Source organism: Patagioenas fasciata, chromosome 7 (assembly GCF_037038585.1).
Source record: "Patagioenas fasciata isolate bPatFas1 chromosome 7, bPatFas1.hap1, whole genome shotgun sequence".
In the NCBI taxonomy this organism is placed as follows: domain Eukaryota; kingdom Metazoa; phylum Chordata; class Aves; order Columbiformes; family Columbidae; genus Patagioenas; species Patagioenas fasciata.
The window spans coordinates 35,687,974-35,707,254 of NC_092526.1; the positions used below are offsets into that span (position 1 = coordinate 35,687,974).

General features: G+C 46.9%; 1 protein-coding gene and 1 pseudogene across 15 annotated transcripts in view; both read right to left on the reverse strand.

The window, feature by feature from the left end:
- Positions 1-879: 879 nt before the first annotated feature.
- On the reverse strand, positions 880-16,979 carry LOC136103239 (uncharacterized; annotated as a pseudogene).
- The window catches only part of HDAC4 (histone deacetylase 4), a 230,119-nt gene continuing 225,027 nt past the window's right edge, over positions 14,190-19,281 (reverse strand). For all 15 annotated transcript variants that reach the window (XM_065840566.2, XM_065840567.2, XM_065840568.2 and 12 more), the window contains one exon: positions 14,190-19,277. In XM_065840566.2, coding sequence (XP_065696638.1) covers positions 19,238-19,277 — 40 coding nt within the window. In that variant the 3' untranslated portion in view covers positions 14,190-19,237. The remainder of the gene's footprint in view (positions 19,278-19,281) is intronic.

A 19,281-nucleotide genomic window follows, 5' to 3' on the forward strand; every position in this document is an offset into this window, starting at 1 on the left:
AGCTGACAACGCTTTGCTGTTTATCATGTAGAGTTCCTAGAGCCTCTGCTGCCTGGGCCCTATAAGCAATATCATCCTATAAACACCACCATCCTATAACCATCCTGCATTTCACTGACTTGAGTCCCCAGCTTACAATGAAGCAACTATTAATAAACTGTGATATTAAGATAAAAAATATTCAAATACAGAAATGTGGTGGGGAGGGAGAGTTGTCCAATTAACATGGTATTTCTATGGCATCAGGAAATGTCAGGAGGTCTCCCAGGAGCTGCCCCTACACCACAGCCACAGCAAAATATGCACTATTTGGAGGAAGGGGCAATGTGGTGAGACTCATTTTCACTATATTTTTGCACGAAAAGAGCTTTTGCTTCAGGATGCTGCTTCCCAGCAAGCGCTGTGCTTGTATGTCCCTGTCCCTGATGCTCTCCCTCAGCATGCTCTCCTTGCTAACACAGCCTGTGAGGAACCGCTGGCAGCCCCCCCTGGAAAGGCAGCCACAAAAAAAGCAGGATTTCATGCTTGGCTTTTACACACAAGCCCTGCCATGCTCCTCTGCTTTACAAGCCCCCTACAGAGGAAAGCTTTTATCAACAGCTGTGTCAGGAAGCAGAGAGCTCTGCAGCGGGTTGCTTGGCTTTGTCACTAGCAAAGGGGTCAATATTTTGCTCATGTGGATGCATCCTCCCCAGGTCATGGAAGCATACACCCTATAGCGCAATTCAGCAGGCTCTGAAGAGGTCCAGCTTGGTTATGGTAGCTCAAAGCATCACCTCCATGGATTGCTGTATTTATTACTCCCCCACACCCCTCCTCCCACCCCCCCAAAAAAATTACTCCACAGATCTTCTCAAGGTGATCGTCTGGGGCTCTGGTCTAATCAGAGCTTCCCCCTTTTATCTCTCCCCGATCTGTCCAAGCAGCTCTGGAGTCCGTCAGCCCCGTGATATCATACCTTGGCACAGCCTCTGCCTGTTTGCTTTTTGCCAGGATGAATCCTGTAAACATTCGCAAGAAATCACAGCAGGCCCTGGGGAGAGCATTTTCTTTTCCTCCTCCCCTCCCGAGAAACGGCCCATCCTTCATGGTTTGCACGGGATGCCGGGGAGGGAGAGGAAGAAGCTGAGGCTGAAAAAGCAGGAGGAAGGTTGGGGATAGGGGACTGTGCCACGGTTTTTCCTGGAACGATGGAGCGGAGAGGACGACCTTGATAACTATGGAAAATAAACAACCCCGGGGAAGAAGGAGCCAGCTGAGTCCTCTGCCAGCCACTTGGGTTTTTTTTTAATCTTTTATTTTGCTCTGGTTTTTGACGCATGTGTTGAAAAGGCTTTTCCTTGATGTGTCAGAAGTACCACAAAGCATGGGGCAGCCAACACCCAGCTGGGACCGACCCTAACCTGGCAGCCTTGGTCAGGTTTCTTAAGCAAATGAAGCTTCTGGGATTATGAGGCATGTATCTGTCTGGTTATTTCCTTTCCCCTGCCCTCCAGATAACTTCTGAGCCCATTCCTTGTATGCAGACTAACCTAAATGAGAGCAGTAACGTCAGAAAGATTAAATTCCTGAAAGTTACTTGAAAATGGCAGACGAATGGGCAGCAGCCTTTGGGCACGAGGAGCTGAGCCCAACCCAGCTTACCCCACCATGGCAAAAGCCACCTGATGAGCAAACTGGGGCCCACCAAGGGCTTGTGGGATGCTTGGGACAACGTGGCAGTGGTACCCCCTGCTCTACTCATCCCAGTCGCACTGATGCTGCTGTGTGATGCCACACCATGAATGTCACACCATGCATGCATATCGGGGAACTGTGGCCTGATGCCAGCGCAAATGTTGGTCCACATGACACACCAGGAGCATGTAGCAGCACTGGGACATTACTCAGCTCAAGTCTCCTGTCGCTGGAGAGATCCCAGGGTTACCTACAGGACAGTTGTTTTGAGCTGCTGTCCCTCCCAAGCCTTGCATGCAACCATCTTGGAAGAGAAAGACGAAAAAAATTAAGAAAAAAAAAATCAAACCTCTAAGCACCATAAAGATTTTATTACAAACAAACCTCTGAGAGGACTTTGGGAGCTGGAACAATTAACATTCCTTAACGAATTAGGTGGAGGTGGAACAGGAGCTGGGGGAGGGGAGATGCAACACCCTCCTGCAGGTCCCACCTTCCCACCTAATCCCCTCATTGCCATCTGGCAGATTTACTGGCCCCAGTTACATTGCTCCCACTGATATAATGAGGAATTGCAGGCTGTGCTATATTTCCTCACGAATTTCGCTTCCCTGCCAGAAAAGTTCAGAGCTGGGTCAGACTTTTATATGTATTTATGTATATTTTATATATATATATAAATACATGTATATATTTTTCTTCTTTCCAGGTGATTTCCACCTTTCCCCATCTAAAGACCAATTCATCCTCATCTTCCCTACTCCTCAGGTTTTTGACTGTTTGCCTGGATTGAGTTAAGGAAAATAACCAAAGGGCCAAACCCCACTCCCATCCCTTCCAGGGTGGGATGCTCTGCAGTGCTGCTTTCCATGAGGGCTATGGCAGACATGCCATGGGACCGCTGGCCCTGGTGGCAGCCTCCCCTCACCCCGCTTCCAGCCAGGGAACACTAATTCAATCAAGCTCAGCCCCAGTTTAACAGGCTGAAAAGGAGAGGCGGGTGGTTTGGACTTCAAACGGTCTTGTCCCTCCTCCCCCACCACAGCCATGGCCAGTCGTCACAGGGTCATGATCAGAAGGAGATGTGTGCCAGCATCCTAAATCACTGGCCTCCAAGTTTCTGGCGTGCTGATTTATCCCATGTCTATGTCCCACATCCTAGCTCAAGGCAGGATGCTGAGAAACACAGATGGGAGATTTACAGGGGTGCCCATCACCACATACCTGTATACCTGTCTCCATGCCCAGGGATGGGTCAGCATTGGTACCGCAGAAGGGACGGCCAACAGCCTCCATGCCAGGGGCTGGCAGCAACAGGGACCTTGGAGAAATGAAACTGCAGCAGAAAAACAAAAAGTCATTTGCTCTGCACCAGCTCTGGGCTTGCTCCCCACCACCTGTGCTCAGAGCTGTGCGTGCTTCTTCTAGGAGGAGAGTGGGACAAATGAGTTTTTCTCTCTCCACTGGGATTATGAGGTGGGAACACAGGGAGAGGGAGGTCCTGAAGGATACAGCTGCCCTGGGCAGGCAACAAGCACAAGTATCCCTGGGTACAAAGTGACCAAATGCCTTCGGGGAGCTGTGTGGTGGTGCACAACCTGAGTTGTTGCAACGGTGCTCCTTCATCTTGGGCTCAGACACATAGCTTTGCATCCCGATTTCATCCATGTCATAGGAGAAAGGCAAACCCAAACAGGTGGAAATCATTTCTTCCCTTCAACCCACATCTGCACCGTGCATCCCTCTCAGCTCCGCTGCATCCACCTCAAACCTTCCACCCTTTGCAAGCACATTCCTGTGGAGCTGCAATTCTTTTTGGAGAAACACTCTTCAGGCTAGGAGTTCAGAAGATAACCACGTTCCATGGATTAAAATTCACCTGAACAATGGAGCTGCTTTATTGAGAAGGCACCAGGCTGCTAAGCCCAGCACCAGGTGTCTAGGGATGGTCTCAGCTTCGTTGTTCCCATCCCTCCGGCTCAGAGTGTGGCTATGACCAAGCTGTCCTGCTGCAGTAAGAGGTGACCAAGCCCATTCTTCTGGAACAAGAAGCCCTAAAATGAGTTTCTAGCTGAATTTTGTAATGAATAAAGGATCCTAGCACTGTCACTTCTGAAGGGCTCTCTTTTCACATTTAACCAAGAGGTCTGGCAGGAGCCCAGTGGCACAGGCACTGCTCCTGCTGCCTAAAGGCTTTTGTAGAATGCTAATTCTGATCACAGCCTGTAGAGGGACATATCGCACCTTCTCCCCCCCAGTTAAGGGTTTGCTGGGTCTTTTGTGTAGATCATCCTATTTTACAGCCACAAATTGCTGTTCTGTGAGCAAGGCAGTCAAATCATTAGAGAAAGTGAACCCCATGTGAACACAGGCAGAAACATGTAACCTGGGCATCCCAGGCTCCCACCCTACTCCAGGGTGAAGGGGGGTCTAGATGGCCCCACATATTTCTGTTTCATATGACCCAGTGGCTCACAGAAAATTTCAGATATAATACTCATGAATTTCCTCTCTCCCTGCTTGGAATTATCCCTACCTGTCTACCAGAGGGATGCACAATTTACCCACAGGACATTAGCATTGGATAGCTCGTTTGTCCATTCGACTGGACACAAATAGGCTTTTGAACCTGAATTTTGGCAGTTTTCCCCCTTTAGCTCTCCAAGAAAAGCAAGGCTGGCATCACTGCCACATGGCAGTGGTTTCATAAGGCACTGATTTCTCATTACTAGTGTTAGAGGAACCCTTTCTTGCTGGTATTTTCCAATCCTGTCTGCTAACTCTTTCCTATCAGTGTTAAAGAAGAGGTGATTTTGAGATGAATCTTTGTGTCGTTTCCTGTGCCAGGGAGATGACTTGCTTTTCTTGCTTGCAGCTGGGAGACCTGATGGAGCCACTCTGGAGGGACACCCTCACCCAAGACATATAACCACCACCAGAATCCCTGTTCCCCAGCTGAGACAACGTGGCTGGATGATGCCTGTGTCCTGCTCCTTGAGATACCCCAAACAGCATGACTCCCCCTGCCAGTCCAAACTGGGAGGAAAAACCTCATCCCATCACCAGTTCAACCTTGATTGCATGACCAAGCCACACCACACTGGAGATTTTCAGCATCTCATGGAGAAGCAGCACATCCCCAGTCCTGGGCTTTGGTGTCCCTGGAAAACCCTCAGGAGGTGATGAAAGTTGCCTGTCATGGCTCTCACAACGTAGGGGACAGGCAGGAAAGCTGAGGCACGGGACAGGGACGTGTCCTCTCAGCATCAGGAGGGGTAACCAGAGCTCAGCGTTCCTGGCTGATCCCCTGACACAGGCCGTGCTGTCCCATATATTCGTGAACATGTTCTCCACTGCGGAAACATGGATCACACCCTTTAGGAGGGGAGGGAGAGGACTTGCTGTACTCGAGGCACTCCAGATCCCTCATGAGAGGGGCCGTCAGACTTTAAAGACGCACATGTTAAATACAAGGCTGTTACCCTGAAAGAGCTGCCAGAGCCTTTGCCTCTCCAAACACCATCCAAGAACAAGTCACAGTCCTCCTCACAAGAGGCGGGCTCCAAGCTGCCCTTTTCCCACAATTTCAGAGTTTTACGGTCAGCATTCCTCGTTTTCCATGTCATTAGTCTACACAGGCCCCAGATCCAAGAAGGCTGGAAGCCAAATCCTGCCAGACAGGTTCCAAGTGAAATCCAAGTTGTCTGGAAAGGAAGAAAATTCAACCAAAAAAATTCAAAAATGATGTGAACTGCCCGCTGGCTCTCACCAACCACCCGGCAGGGCAAGTGTGAGGCTGCTCAAGCCAACAGATGGTTTTGGTGGCAGGCAATGTGCCTTTTCCCATTCCACTTGACTTTTCCAGCAAGCGGCCAAGATATAAAATGTTCGTTTCAGCTGACGTCTTTAATTTTGCCCAAGGAAAAAGACAAAACAAAACACACACAAAAAAACCCCAAACAACAAAAACCAAACCAAACAGCAGCAACCAAAAAAACAACCAACCAATCAACAAAAAACCCCAAAACAAACCAAACAACCCAAACTAGGTATATTATTTTTAAGTTTCGCAAGAAAGATTTTCTTGCGTTGGGAGCAGCCGTTAAGCACTGTCAGCAATGCATTTTTCTCAGTATTTTTGCAGTGATGTTTAATTTCCTCTGGCGTTTGTTTGAGCTGCTCTGCCATGAAACTCCATTCCACAAGGTCCCAAAGCTGAGGATGAGACAGGCAAAAATTCTTTCAGACAGGGCAAGGGAAAAGAAGAAACCTGTCCAGTGGTGGGACAAGGGAGAAGGGGGAAGCACAAAAACTCTCTCAAGTGGACTTTTCCAGAGATGTCCTACTGCCTTCCACACCATCCCTCTCCCCAGCTTCTGCAGGTTGCCCATAGAATCATTTTGATTTTAACAGACCCTTAAGATCACCAGTCCAACCATAACCTAACTCTGGCACTAAACCATGTGCTTAAGAACCTCGTCTATGCACCTTTTAGACACCTCCAGGGATGGTGACTCCACCACTTCCCTGGGCAGCCTGTTCCAGTTCTTGAGAACCCTTTCCATGAAGAAGTTTTTCCTAATATCCAATCTAAACTTCCCCTGGCACAAGTCCCTGCTCCAGAGCATGAGGCTCACCGCTGCAGCAATAATATTGATCTTCACTGTTCCTGCAAGCTGCAGGTGACTCGCAGCTTGCCTTATTTTTTTTCGCCATTACTCTAAATCTGAGACTTTAGGCAGGAGGCCTGTTATTGGGAAGTCATTTGCTCCCAGGCATGTCTTTCCCATATCTCCATGCCGGTGGGGTGGCCCTTGGGGTTTTAGCGTGGGCTTTGCTCAACTTCCCCCCAGACTACTCAGCATATGCCAACAGTGCTTTGACAACCCAACTGGCAGCGCTGGGTGAGGGCTGTGCAAGCTGCCCTGCCAATGAACCCAGGGAAAAAGTTACATCCAACCCCAAGACAAAAATCAAGCCGCCGTGTTTTTTGACTACGGGGAGGTTGGGAGCTGCGGAGTTGCGTGTTTGCAATGTTACTTTCCTCCCTCCAGAAACAAATGCCAGCATGGTTTAACTAGGGGAGCTTTGTGGCGCTGCACCAGGAATAAATTGCTAAACAGACCAGCAGCACCGTCGCCTTGAGCCGAGATCCTGAGGAGCAAGGGCTCTGACAGCCCGTGGCGTGATCCGTCACGCCGCCGCGCCAGCTCTCTCGCTGAGCAAATCCGAGATGCGATTCAGAGAAGCCCTAATGGAATCTGCAGATACTTTACTGCTCTGGTTGGACTGCTCTTCCTTCCTGCCCCCCCCCACATCCAAACCTCTTCAAAACAGAGCTTGGGAGCAGCCTGTGATACTTAAGTCCTTAAGTCCTGCCTTTCTCGACTCACAAAGGGAACCAAAAGGAATTGTTTTGAAATAACAGTGCAAATCAAATTACCCGTCGCAGATAAGGGGGAGAGAGGTCAAATATGAAAAGGCTTTAGATGAAAGAAGAATTAGCCTGCAACCCACAAGGAATAACTCAATTCAAGTCTCATTTTCAGCACCCCCAGAATCTGGCGCAACAGAGGTCCCTAATGCAGCCCAACAGATAAACCTGGCCAAGACAATTTGTTACAGCACCGAACACAGAGTCATTTCACCAACCACATGCTACGCATCAAGCGTCCCCTAAAACGCAAAAAGTATATCAACGTATTAGAAGCCATCATCAATCAGCCCAGAGGAAACCAAACAGCCCTGCTCAGGTTCCAGCCCGAGCTATGGGAAGCCACTCCGTGGTTGGAGTTTGAAGATATTCGGCAGCCCCTGTGCGCACCTCCTCATCCTCCTCCCAAGCTGCATCCCTTGGAGCTGGGGTTGACGACCTGGCTGCCCCAGCCTGCAGACATCCCCAAGGCACCCAGACCAAAAATGAGCTGGAGGGAGGCTCTGCAGGTCCTCTCCTCTTGGCTGCACCAGCGTTCGCCCAGTGCTCCCCAGACTTGGCAGGGTTATTGATGGGCTTGGGACCGCCTGGGGCTCCCGGCAGAGCTTTTCCACTGTCTCAGCTTCAACTTTCCTCCCTTTCACAGAAAAAGTTCTCTCCATCTTTTCCTAAAGACATATTTTATCCCCTTTAGTTGCAATCTTCCTTCTCCCAGAGCGCCGCAGAAAACAATCTGAGACCAGACTAATGCAGCCCTACCAAGGTTGGGCTTGGCTTGGGGGCCAGGCGGAGACCCTCATCAGAGCCGAGACCCACCTCCTGGATAAATAGGCTCCAGAAATTCCTGTCGCTCACCACTGAATGAACCCAGCCGGCTAAAAGGCGGTTGCTAAGCTTGTGCTGGCTGTATTATTCATGGGGATTGGGGAGGATTTCAGAAATTGCTCTATGCAGTGGGGAAGGAGGGATTTTTTTTTTGCTCTTTTCTTCTCCTTCAAACTAACACACGTAATTGAAGAGTGAAATTCTGAAAGCTTTCTCAACGACTCCGGGTGTTTAATCTCCTTTAAAGCACAGGAATTGCTCCCCATTCCCTTTCTAATTTAATGGGAAACAGGCCCTCTGAAACTGTTGATCGCTTGATAATTTTGCCTTGATGGAGCACAAACACGAATGCACGATGCTGTCTGTAGATGCATCCCCAGCTCCTTCCAAATACAGTAAAAACTCTTTTCTGTTTGTGTTTTTGTTAAACGCATTGAAATTGCAGATTCCAAACCTGGTGGACAGCAGGATGACCATGAGCCTGCACTGGGCCCTTGTGGCCAGGAAGGCCAATGGTACCTGGAATGGGTTAGAAGGGGGGTGGTTGGTAGGTCAGAGAGGTTCTCCTGCCCCTCTACTCTGCCCTGGTGAGGCCACACCTGGAATATTGTGTCCAGCTCTGGGCCCCTCAGTTCCAGAAGGACAGGGAACTGCTGGAGAGAGTCCAGTGCAGAGCAATGGAGATGATGGAGTGGAGCATCTCCTGTGTGAGGAAAGGCTGAGGGAGCTGGGGCTCTGGAGTTTGGAGGAGACTGAGGGGTGACCTTATTCATGTTTACAGATATATAAAGGATGAGTGTCAGGAGGATGAAGCCAGGCTCTTCTTGGTGAAAATTAATGGAAAGACAAGGGGTAATGAGTTCAAACTGGAACACAAGAGATTCCACTTAAATTTGAGAAGAAACTTCTTCCCAGTGAGGGTGCCAGATCCTGGAACAGGCTGCCCATGGGGGTTGTGGAGTCTCCTTCTCTGCAGACATTCAAACCCGCCTGGACACCTTCCTGTGGAACCTCATCTGGGTGTTCCTGCTCCGGCAGGGGGATTGCACTGGATGAGCTTTCCAGGTCCCTTCCAATCCCTGACATTCTGTGATTCTATGAACAGGTGCCCTCAGCCAAGACCAGGATCTCTCTGTGGGCAGCCCTGCTCCTCCCCATACTCAGCCTCCTCTCCCTGTTTCATCTGCAGCCCCATCTGCTTCCAGCGGAGCACTGGGTGGCTGCAGCTGTTGCCCTGTCACATTGGGCTGGGGATGCACAGGATGCTCCAGGACAGGCTCCCCACGCAGGTGGCCATGACGGAGAGTAGACCCCTGCCATTCCCATCACCCTGAACAAAACCCTACGTCTCTCCCAGAGAGGTTCATAGTCCCTTTCTGAGCTCAGAAAGTAAAGCACGTGATGGCAGTATGCTGCAGCCTGGTGTTAGGTGACCCCCAGGGATAATACCTGCCCACCACGTGGCAGTCCCGCTCCTGGACCGCTGCTGCTGTGGCTCCTGTGCCACCCTCAAGCTGGTCCCAGAGGGGAAGCTGCTCTCAGGTCTGCAGCTGTGGAGAGTTTGAGGGTCTCCTGGCCAAGCACCGGTTGCTTCTACGGTAGCCCCAGGTTTTCTGAGCACTCTCAGGTTTGGATAGTGCAAGAGGATGGACACAAAGTTCAAGAATCAAATCCAAGCCCTGTGCAATCACCTCCCAGGTGGCTTCCCAGATTTCCACGTCCTTATAATCACACAGAAATCCCATGGTCCAACCCGATGAGCGACCCCCAGTAAACAGAGAGATGATCCCTTTTTCTCAGAGCCTGTAATTAGTTCTCCTAGATTTGCTTTGTCCCCACTGAAGCCTTTCATTAGCACAGCCTGTGAGACACTACTTGCATAGCTCTGAAATATAAATATACTCACAATCCTCAGCAGGAACTGTTTTTGCTAATTTATGCTGACATAAAAAAGTCAGACTGTGACTTCCCTACAACCTATAGAGTTGTTGGGGATTTTTTTATCACTTTCACAATTATTAAAATATATTCTCTGTTATTCTGCAAACAGCACTGCACAGCTGGGCTGAACAGCCCTGGTTTTCATGCACCTCCAGAGCAGCTTTCTGTTCAGGGGTAGCTCGCCATCGCTTTCTTCAGCTTTTCCTTCCTCCTCCTGCTTTGCAATGCCCTTTAGCCAAGCCTTTGCAGCTTGACCGCTCCCAGCCCTTTCACTTATTAACTTGCCTTTATCTCCAGCCATGAGTTTTCTCACTTTTGCCCTTCCACTTCTCTCCCATCCTGCTGCTGGGGAGCAAGCGAGCGGCTGGGTATGGGCTTTGCTGCCAGGAAAAGTCAACCCATCGCAATACATTTTAACATCTGAAGGTCCCTGGATGGGGGACTGGCTGTACTGCCTGCCTAACCTGCCCTCACCAGGCACATCTAGGACTCACATCAGGTTCTTCTCATTTTCATTGAGACCTGCAGACACCAGTACATCCCAGAGTGCAGTTTCAGCAGCACTTTCAATCTTTGGGGCTCCCTTGGAGAATTCCCAGTGTTATTGACTATCTTTATATATCTATTGCCCATCGCTGAACAAATCGACCGACGCTTGTTTGCAGCCATGGTCTGTAAGGCATTTATTTTCACTTTGATCATACCTCTGTTCTCCCAGCATCAGGCATTTTCACTGAAACACATTCATTTTTACAGCCAAACCCCACGGCAAACTTTGAGGTCAATTGCTGTTTCATTTATACACAAAATGGCTCCATCCCATTGCTCTGTGTCCACACCACATACTCATCTGGCCAGCACCAGTTTTTCCAGAGTCTCTAAACTGACTTTCTGCACACTGTCTGCATTTATTCCACCTGGGAGCAAACACTTGATGACATTTAAAAGTCTTTGTCTCTTGATATAGTTACTGTGGGATCTCTGGGTGTTCTCCTTCAACACTTCTGTTCCTACTGCCCTTTCTTTTAGCTTTTAGGATCACAGCTGAATCTGCCAGTTTGAGAGCAGACTGATCAATGCCAATCAATATATTGATTATTTCTTGTTTTAAATTCTTTTCATATGTGATGTTTCTTTGGAGTTGGATTTGCTGTTGACAGATCTTATCTGGGTCACTACCATCTGTTTCAGCCACACTCAAGCAGAAAGCTCTTAAATTCCCAAACATGATCGTGCTATTGCACCCTTCCATCAAGTATCACAGCATTTTGCTCTGGGGGAAATGGTGTGAAACATCTTCCAGCCTCTCCTCACCAGGACCTTCAGCTCACATCCCAGTCCCCTCCTTGCAACATCCCACAGCGCCCAGTCCAGTCTCCTTGCTGCGAAAGAACCAGCATCTCTGAGGCTTTTAGCACATATGCTGTTTTCTCCAGCAATCTTTATCACCAAATCTGTGTTTTCCCCAAAGCCATTACTACTTAATGCCAAGTGCATTTCAGTTCCCACTTACTGAGTTTCACTAATAATTCTTCTTCACTTAGCAACAGTTGGTCTTGCAGCAGAAAGCCCTAAGCTGAACTTTACCTGGAGAAAAGCATCCAAGACTCTTGGCAAAGGACCACAAGAGAGAAAATGGCTTTTGGAACCAGCCCCATGGTGCAGCCCCTCGGGAGCCCTGCAGCTCGCCCACAGGGATCTCTCTCCAGGGCAGCTTTGCATATCACACCAACATTTCTCCATGTAAGACCCAGGCAGGAGGAGCAAATTCCCAACTCCCTCAGTGATCTTCAGAGCAGCCCGTAAGAGATCAACCATGCACCAGCCTTAGGAGAGAGTTTCCACTCAGCATAGGTCCAAATCCCATCATAAAAGCAGCATGTTTTGCTGGCACAGGCTGAACTCCTGCCCCCTGTATGCTCAGGCTGTATATTTAATACCAGACCCCACTCTTTCCCCTGCAGCGCTCCCAGTGCTGCAGAGACATTTGTTTAAAGCACAAAGACTTGACTTGTTGCCCAGAGTGAGAAACAGACTCTTTCTCCTTTAAAAAAATAAAATCCAAAAAAAAAAAAAAAGAAAAAAAGGAAAAAAAACACTATAACCTTGGAAGAGCCTCGGGAGGGGTGTTGAGCAGCACCCACCCCAGTGCCTGGCTGGGTGTGCAGAGAGGATGCACACCCAGCCATGGGCACCCATCGGAGGCAACCACCTTCAAAGGGGCTGGGACATGTTCATCGCTGCACAACATTATTTTCTTTAGGATTAACAGATTTCTGGCTATAAAAATTTCCATGGCTAAAGCAGCAGTTATTGAAATACATTATTTCATGCTGAAACCCCAGCGCAGGTGTCACGCCATTGAGTTTAACCCTCCCTGCTGCATTGCGTCAGGTTTATGTCCGCTTGCTTGCGGCGAGGCACGAGCCCAGAGCATTTCAGGCAAGATTAAGGCAGCTCTGGACCACAGATGCATTTGCAGGCCTGACATGTCAACGCTCATGGACCAGGTCCTGCTCCCCCAGTAAGGGGCTGAACCAGCAGGTTTTAACTGGTGGATCTGGAGAAGGAAAAGGTATTGTTGCAGACACAGATAATCAGATACTGCAGGTCCTGGGGGCGCCAAAGGAAGTCCTGTCAAAGGCTGCCCTCCAAGACATCCAGCCCAGCACTTTTACACATTAGGATGATAGAGGGAGGCTGTTTAAGGTCTCAAAACCACCACTCAGCAATGAATATTTATCAGAGCCCAAAGTGCACATTTGGCTTCGCAGAGCGAAACCTGGGGTTTCTTAAAGGATTAGCAGCCTCTGACAAATGCACTGAGCAGAAACTGGAATTGTATTTGAACACCCCTCTCCGCCCCAAAACAAGCCCTCTTCTCGACGCTCTAAGAGCAGGGCTGGATCACCCAGCAGTGGGATTTTGCGCCAGTGGATGAACTCTCGCAGCTCCTGGAAGATCTTTCCCAACCTTCTGCCCAGAAGAGCCCTCCTGCCTTTTCCTGAAGAAGCTGCACCCACCCTCCCAGCTGTGCTGGCACACATTATGTTCAGCTGCCAGCCCCATGTGTCCCGGGGTCCCCAAAGCAAGCCCCATCCCAGCACTGTCACCTGGCCTGCAAATATGGGCTCTGCCTGTTCAGACCTTCGCAGGCTACAGCTGGAGCAACAATCGATGCTCTCTGTCCCCTGGGGTGGCGCCACCGTTGCTGCCATGGACAGGGACGAGGGCTTTAAGCGCAATTGCTTGGGCAGGCTTTGGCCATGATTATCTCTGCCCGTTTCCCCAAGAGGAGAGGCACATGCATCTGGACAGCTTTGTCGCTGTGCACCACAGACCCATTGTGGGTTTGCACCTTCATCCTGGCCGTCCTGCCCCGGGGTCCGAGCTTCTGAGAGCACCTCGGTGGGTGACGCTCCCCACGCATGCAAAGGATGGCAGCCAGCACGTGGGGTGGCAGCGATGCTTTGCTCACAAGGGAATCACCATGCTCCCAAGACCACAAGCTTTTCGTGTGTGCTCTCCCAATACACCTTCCATGAGGTGCCCTCCAGAGACCATAAACATCCACCTGCTCTTTCTACCTTCAGTCCATCCAGCCCAGCAGAGTCCCCAGCTCCTCCCACTGCCCTGTCGAGCAGATGAGCTAATGCAATGTCCGTGGAAATGGTCCCTGAGCACAGATGGCTCATTCAACGTGAGCAAGAAGCAAGCAACCAACTTTGTAGAAGTGCTTTTCTCCTTGGCTAAGTGCTTAGGTTTGCCAGTGAAGACATTGGTGGGTCCCTAGACTATCTTTGACACCTCCTCGCTGCTTTATACACTACTCACAGGCTGGGACACTAAGCTGAAGGCTGCTCTGCAGAGCAGATGGCATCAGGCTTGTTCACTTTCATGCCAGGGTTGCTCTGCAGCAGTTCTCGTATGATTAAGTCCACTCTGCAGAGGACTTGTCCTCTCCATCCAGGAAGGACTCAGCGAAAGGATATCAGAACTGAAGTGTAGCTGGTTGCCTTGTAATCAGAGGATGCTTCCAGCTGACAAACATGGAGAAGGTTGATTGTAGATGGCTCAGTGGGCTCCAGAGACAACACAGAGGCTAAACAGAGGGAAACCACATCTGAATGAAACCATGGAAAAAGGGTGGATTTGCTTAAACCATCAGAACTTGAGGGCAACACTGAGGGCACCGAGACCCCCCTTCCACAACACCGAGAAACCAGAAACTGTTTTGTTTAAAGTGGATGAAATACAACATCACACCAAAGGTACCAGATGAAAAGAAGATCAGCAACAGAAACCAAGGTGGTACTATAATTAACTTCTTCTTTTTATTTACACCACAAGAATAACAAGTTGTCATAATGTGGTACAAAATACTGGACTCCTAATAAAGTTGAAATTGAAGTTGGTACTGTCAGAGAAAGACACCATTGGCCAGTAAAAATGAAATAAAAAAAAAAAAGATAAAAGAGAAAACAAAAACAAAAAGCCCCAAACAAAAACAAGAATAAGAAAAAAAATATTCCAACTCCACCAAGTAAAAGAAAGGACCATCAGAAAATTTAGCACAAAGAATGCTACCATCACTTAAAGTAGGGTCCATACAATAAGAGTGAAATTGTGTCTAAATTACAGCGTAAACCGGTAGCTGCTACCAATGGTGACGTCATACTGAGCATGTATAGGTATAAAGTAGAATATAATATAGTTACAACTTTTTGATACTACATATCTGTAATAAGCTCTTGGGTGAATAATGTTTCAACCCCTCCCCCCCACTTTTATATATATATTATATATATAAGTTTGTCATCCTCATAAATTGGAAAATAGCGCCTCCACTATGGAGCACAGAAAAGTGTTAATTTATTTTCTTTCAATAGGATACTTTTTCATCAATATCAAAGACAAAGTGAAGATGAGCTGAGAACGAGCTCAACTTCATGACAATGAAGAAACATGTTTTCCTTTTGATGTAAAGTCTCGTTTTAAACCACAGTGTTGCACAGTACACGACTGTTTAAAGTGAAACCAAGCAATAATACATCATGTAAAAGTAATTTTAAAAAAGTTAACGCAGCTGTGCTGAAGAGTTAACTCTTTAAAGTCCTCGTCATTCATCTCCTTAGAATTAACAACTACATGTGTTGACAAAGGGTTGCATCCAACCTCCCCACCCAGCCGAGAAATCGAAACAGAATACCAACCCAAATTAAAAGGAAAACAAGAAAAATTAATGATGACACAGGCAGTTTACTTTGTGTGTTCTGCGTAGTTTCCCTAAAAACACTGTTTCCACATAAATACAATAAACTCTATTATTGGTAAGTCACAAGTGCTAGATAAACGTCTTCTTAAAATGAGAAATGTTTAAGTAGTCCTTTTTATTTACTCTTTTTTTTTTAACAATAAAAAGCACAATTTCTTATGAAGTTCAGTAAGACGTGAAAAATGTTCCCACTCTCCTTCCTTTGTGTGCAGCTCTTGTGGGTGCGTGCATGTGTGTGACAACAACGTCCCAACCTTTAGTCTCCGCAAATGCCACGAGAGGAAAATGGAACACAACAAAAAAAAACCGAAACGAAACAAAAAGAATCAACCCAAAAAAAAACCCCAAACCACATTTTTTTTTTTTCATTTTCAAAGCTGCCAAGTTTGGCGTGCAAAATCTGTATACAATATAAAGACATGCCAACCTTACAGACCATGCAACCTCAAGGTGTAGGAAACTTAAAAAAATATATTCATATATATTTATATATATATTTATATATATCAATGCCCATAAAAGATGTGGGCCCAAAAAAGTTTACAAAAAGGAAGAATGGAATGAATACATGACTGCGACTAATAAAAAAAGGAATGTTTTGTATCGAAAACCAAACCAAAACAACTTAAAAAGAAAAAAAACCAAAAAACAAAAAACCCAATGGTTACTTGTGTACTGCAAACTGGGCCTCGCTTCTCTGTAAAGAGGATTTAAAGATGCTCCTTTCTTTCCAAGCAGGTGTGAAGGATGCCCTGGGCAGCACCGCGCTGGGATGCAGGACCATCCCGGGCTCCCGCCCTATGGCAGAGACATCTGAAATGAAGAAGCTAACAGCTCAATATGTGTAAAAAAACCCAGCGAGCCTCAAAACGAGGGCTCTTTCTCCCCCAAAGAGCATTCCCGCCTCGCCCGGGGAGCGGGAGCTGCTGCAAAATGAATCCACGTCACCGGGAGTTTAGAGGAGACGAGCTCCAATGCCTTGGGACAAATCTTCCCGTCCCTGGCGGAAAGCTGAGCGAAACGCTGTTAAAAACGAAGGCAGCGTCCTGACAAGCTCCTCTGATTTTTAGCAAAGAAACCGGCTGAGCACGGCCAGCCAGCAGCTCTCAGGAACACAAAAATGAAGTAAAAAGCTTTGCCACAATTGAGAGGAGAAATGCAAAAACCCGCCAGGGAGGACCTGACAACGGAAGCGATCGTGGAAACGCGGTTACCGCCCACAGCGTGTACACGGCAAAAGGAAAACTGAAAGTCAGTCACCAGATTCGGCAGCCAAATTAATTGTAGATCACAGCAGCAAAGTGGTTGGTGTAAAAAAAACCCAAAACAAAACAAAAAACAGACCACAACATCTCCAGGTACATCATATTTTCACACGGGAAGATTATTTTTAGAATATGCTGAGGATGGTCCTATGTGACCGAAGCTATTCTTAATTTTAATGCGTACTTGGGTTTGCAAAACTCAAATACAGTAGTGTCTGGTTTTTAAATTGCATTATAAACCAAGGAATAAAAACAAAAACCTCTTGCATTTGCTCACGCCAACGATTACGCTTCAAATTCCTCCTGCGAGCGAGTCCTGCATGGAATGAAAACGGCCGCTTCGAGAACTGGAAAAAAATAAGTTACCGCAAGCGACCCCGTCAGTCGTCACCGTAACAGAATAAAATAAGAATTTAAAAAAATAAAAAATAAGCTACCCTTGGTTGTTGTTGGAGGAAGTGTGCGCTATCCTACGCTGCGGTAAGAAGGCACCCGTGTCAATCCGGTCTCCTCCGAGCTGCTCCGGCTCCTCCCGGCAGGACTTTGCTGTTCTCCCACCCATCTGGCTCCTCGGGGCAGGAGGGGTAAAAAAATCACCTTTGGGCAAAGTTCTCCAACCCTGCCCACGACGGGAAGAAGGAGAGGAGAGGAGAGAAAGAGAGGGAGGAAGAGGATGCGGAGAGGTGTGTGCACGTGTCCGTCTGTCCGGCAGAGAGAAAAACGCCAGCGAGTGTCCGACGAGCTTTCCCAAGGGTGGGCGGCTGCTGCGGCCGCCCGGAATCCTCGCTACGATCCGCGCAGAGGACAAAGACATCGCCCATTGCGATACTACTGTGTCAAAGGTAAGAAAACTCCTTATTTTCTTTACATAGCTACTATAACAGAACGGAGGAAATATACAGTCGGCGGTTATCATTATACAAAAGAGCCCATTGCGTTCCCTCCTCCTCGTTAAAAACGCACCCTGTCCGAAAAATAAAACTCTTGACAACCTGCCACAGTTCCTTATGTCTGCAGAAAGCTGCTCACTGTACAAAAGACTTAAGGAAAGGAAAAAAACAACAAAAAAGGAAAATAATGTACAAGCAAGAAAAGTGGGAGGAAAAAAAGGTTTAGACGCTATTGCCGTTTGGAAACAAAACCTGCCAAATAGAAAATAAACATCAGAGTCACACAAACAAGGCTTCTTGAGGGTTTTGTGAAATATCAATATAAAAATTAACAGCAAATTCATAGTCTTCGCTATAAAAAACTCTTTTTTTTCTTTTTTTTGTTAGAAAAGGATCAAAACTAAAAACCTTAAATTAAAATACAAATGTTTAGGGTAGTTGCCCAGTGGCTAACATGTTGGCTTTCTGAAAAACTTCCCAACCTGTTGTCTGAAAGTCCTCAAGTTTCAACCTGGATCCTTTTCCGAAAGCACCTTTTACGTTCCAATTCACAAATCTGTCCCTAGGGAGCTTCCAATGGCTACTGTTATAGTCTGCATTTATTACATATATTTTTCTATAAATGCATCATAAATACTTTTATCAATAATTCATAGGAATCCGGTTTCTAAGCTTGGAATACATTTGGAATATACATTATACACATATATATATTTATACCTAACAATTTAAGCAATATCTCATGCTAGTTGCTTTTAATAAAAAGCATTCCAGTCTTAAACCTGCATTTGTGTCTAATACATGCTTCAACAACCAAATTGATAAGTTCAATTACTACATAATGTAGAAGTGAGAAAACATTTGAAAATTTGAAAAATGGTTGAATTTCAAAGACCCAACAGCATTTGCCACTTTCTTGGCAACTACCTTATTTTTTTTTTCATTTTTTTCTTTTTTTTTTTTTTTTTTTTTTTAAACAGCAATGAAAGAAAACAAAACAAATCCAAACTTGTAGACAGTTTTTGGAGACGCTCTGTTCAGCTCATGCCTGCTTCCCACCATCATGCCAGCACAAGCCAAAAGTCTTCCTTCCTGATGGCAGTTCTTGGCTTTCCCAATCAGAGGAAAAATATTCACGAACTGCTGTGTTATTTTATTTTATTTTTTTTTTTACTTTTTTGTTTGTTTGTTTGTTTTACTTAAGGCATTGTTCCTCAAACTTCAGAAAATCCAGCTGCACCAAATCCATCAATTAAAAAAAAAGGCACAAACTCATCTTCAGATGGCTTTGGAGACAATAAAGCCGACTCCATCTGGGCTACCATTTCCCCCCTTCTCTTTCCCTTTCCTTTAGATGTAAGACAAGTCCCTCTTTCCCTGTCCCTCCCCGTTAAAAATGCACCATCTCCCATTGTTCTGGTTTCGACATGAATGTCGTTGACTCACAGGCAGGCAAGAGCCATTTAAAAAGTCCAAGAAATGAAACTACAAGATGGGTCGAGTGGTTCAAGCGGAGATTGCTGAATCGTGGGTAATCAAATTGTAAGCACCAGTTCTATGTTAAGGTTTATTTGTTTTATTTTCGTATGTGTTGTTGAATCTTTGATGATTTCGGTTTTTTTTTGGCAACTTTGCCAAAGACTTCACGGGCGTCATTCCCCTTTCTGCTCCCAGTGAGGATCAGAGGAAGAGTGCCCAGCATTGTCAGTCCTTTACTGCTCTTCACCGGCATTTTTCTTTTTCAGCAAATAGATACTGTAGACGCATATAGATATGAGTGAGATATTTTTCGGTTGCTTTGTTTTACACCTGGTTGTCCTTCCGTATTCTGGAAAAAACCATGACAGGACACAGGAGTAACAAGAGAAAGCTTCTTGGCAGAGCTTCAAGACGAAGACGAACAAACAGAACTCCAGCTCGAAGGTGAATGCTACAGGGGAGGTTCCTCTTCCATGGGTTCATCATCGGGTCTGA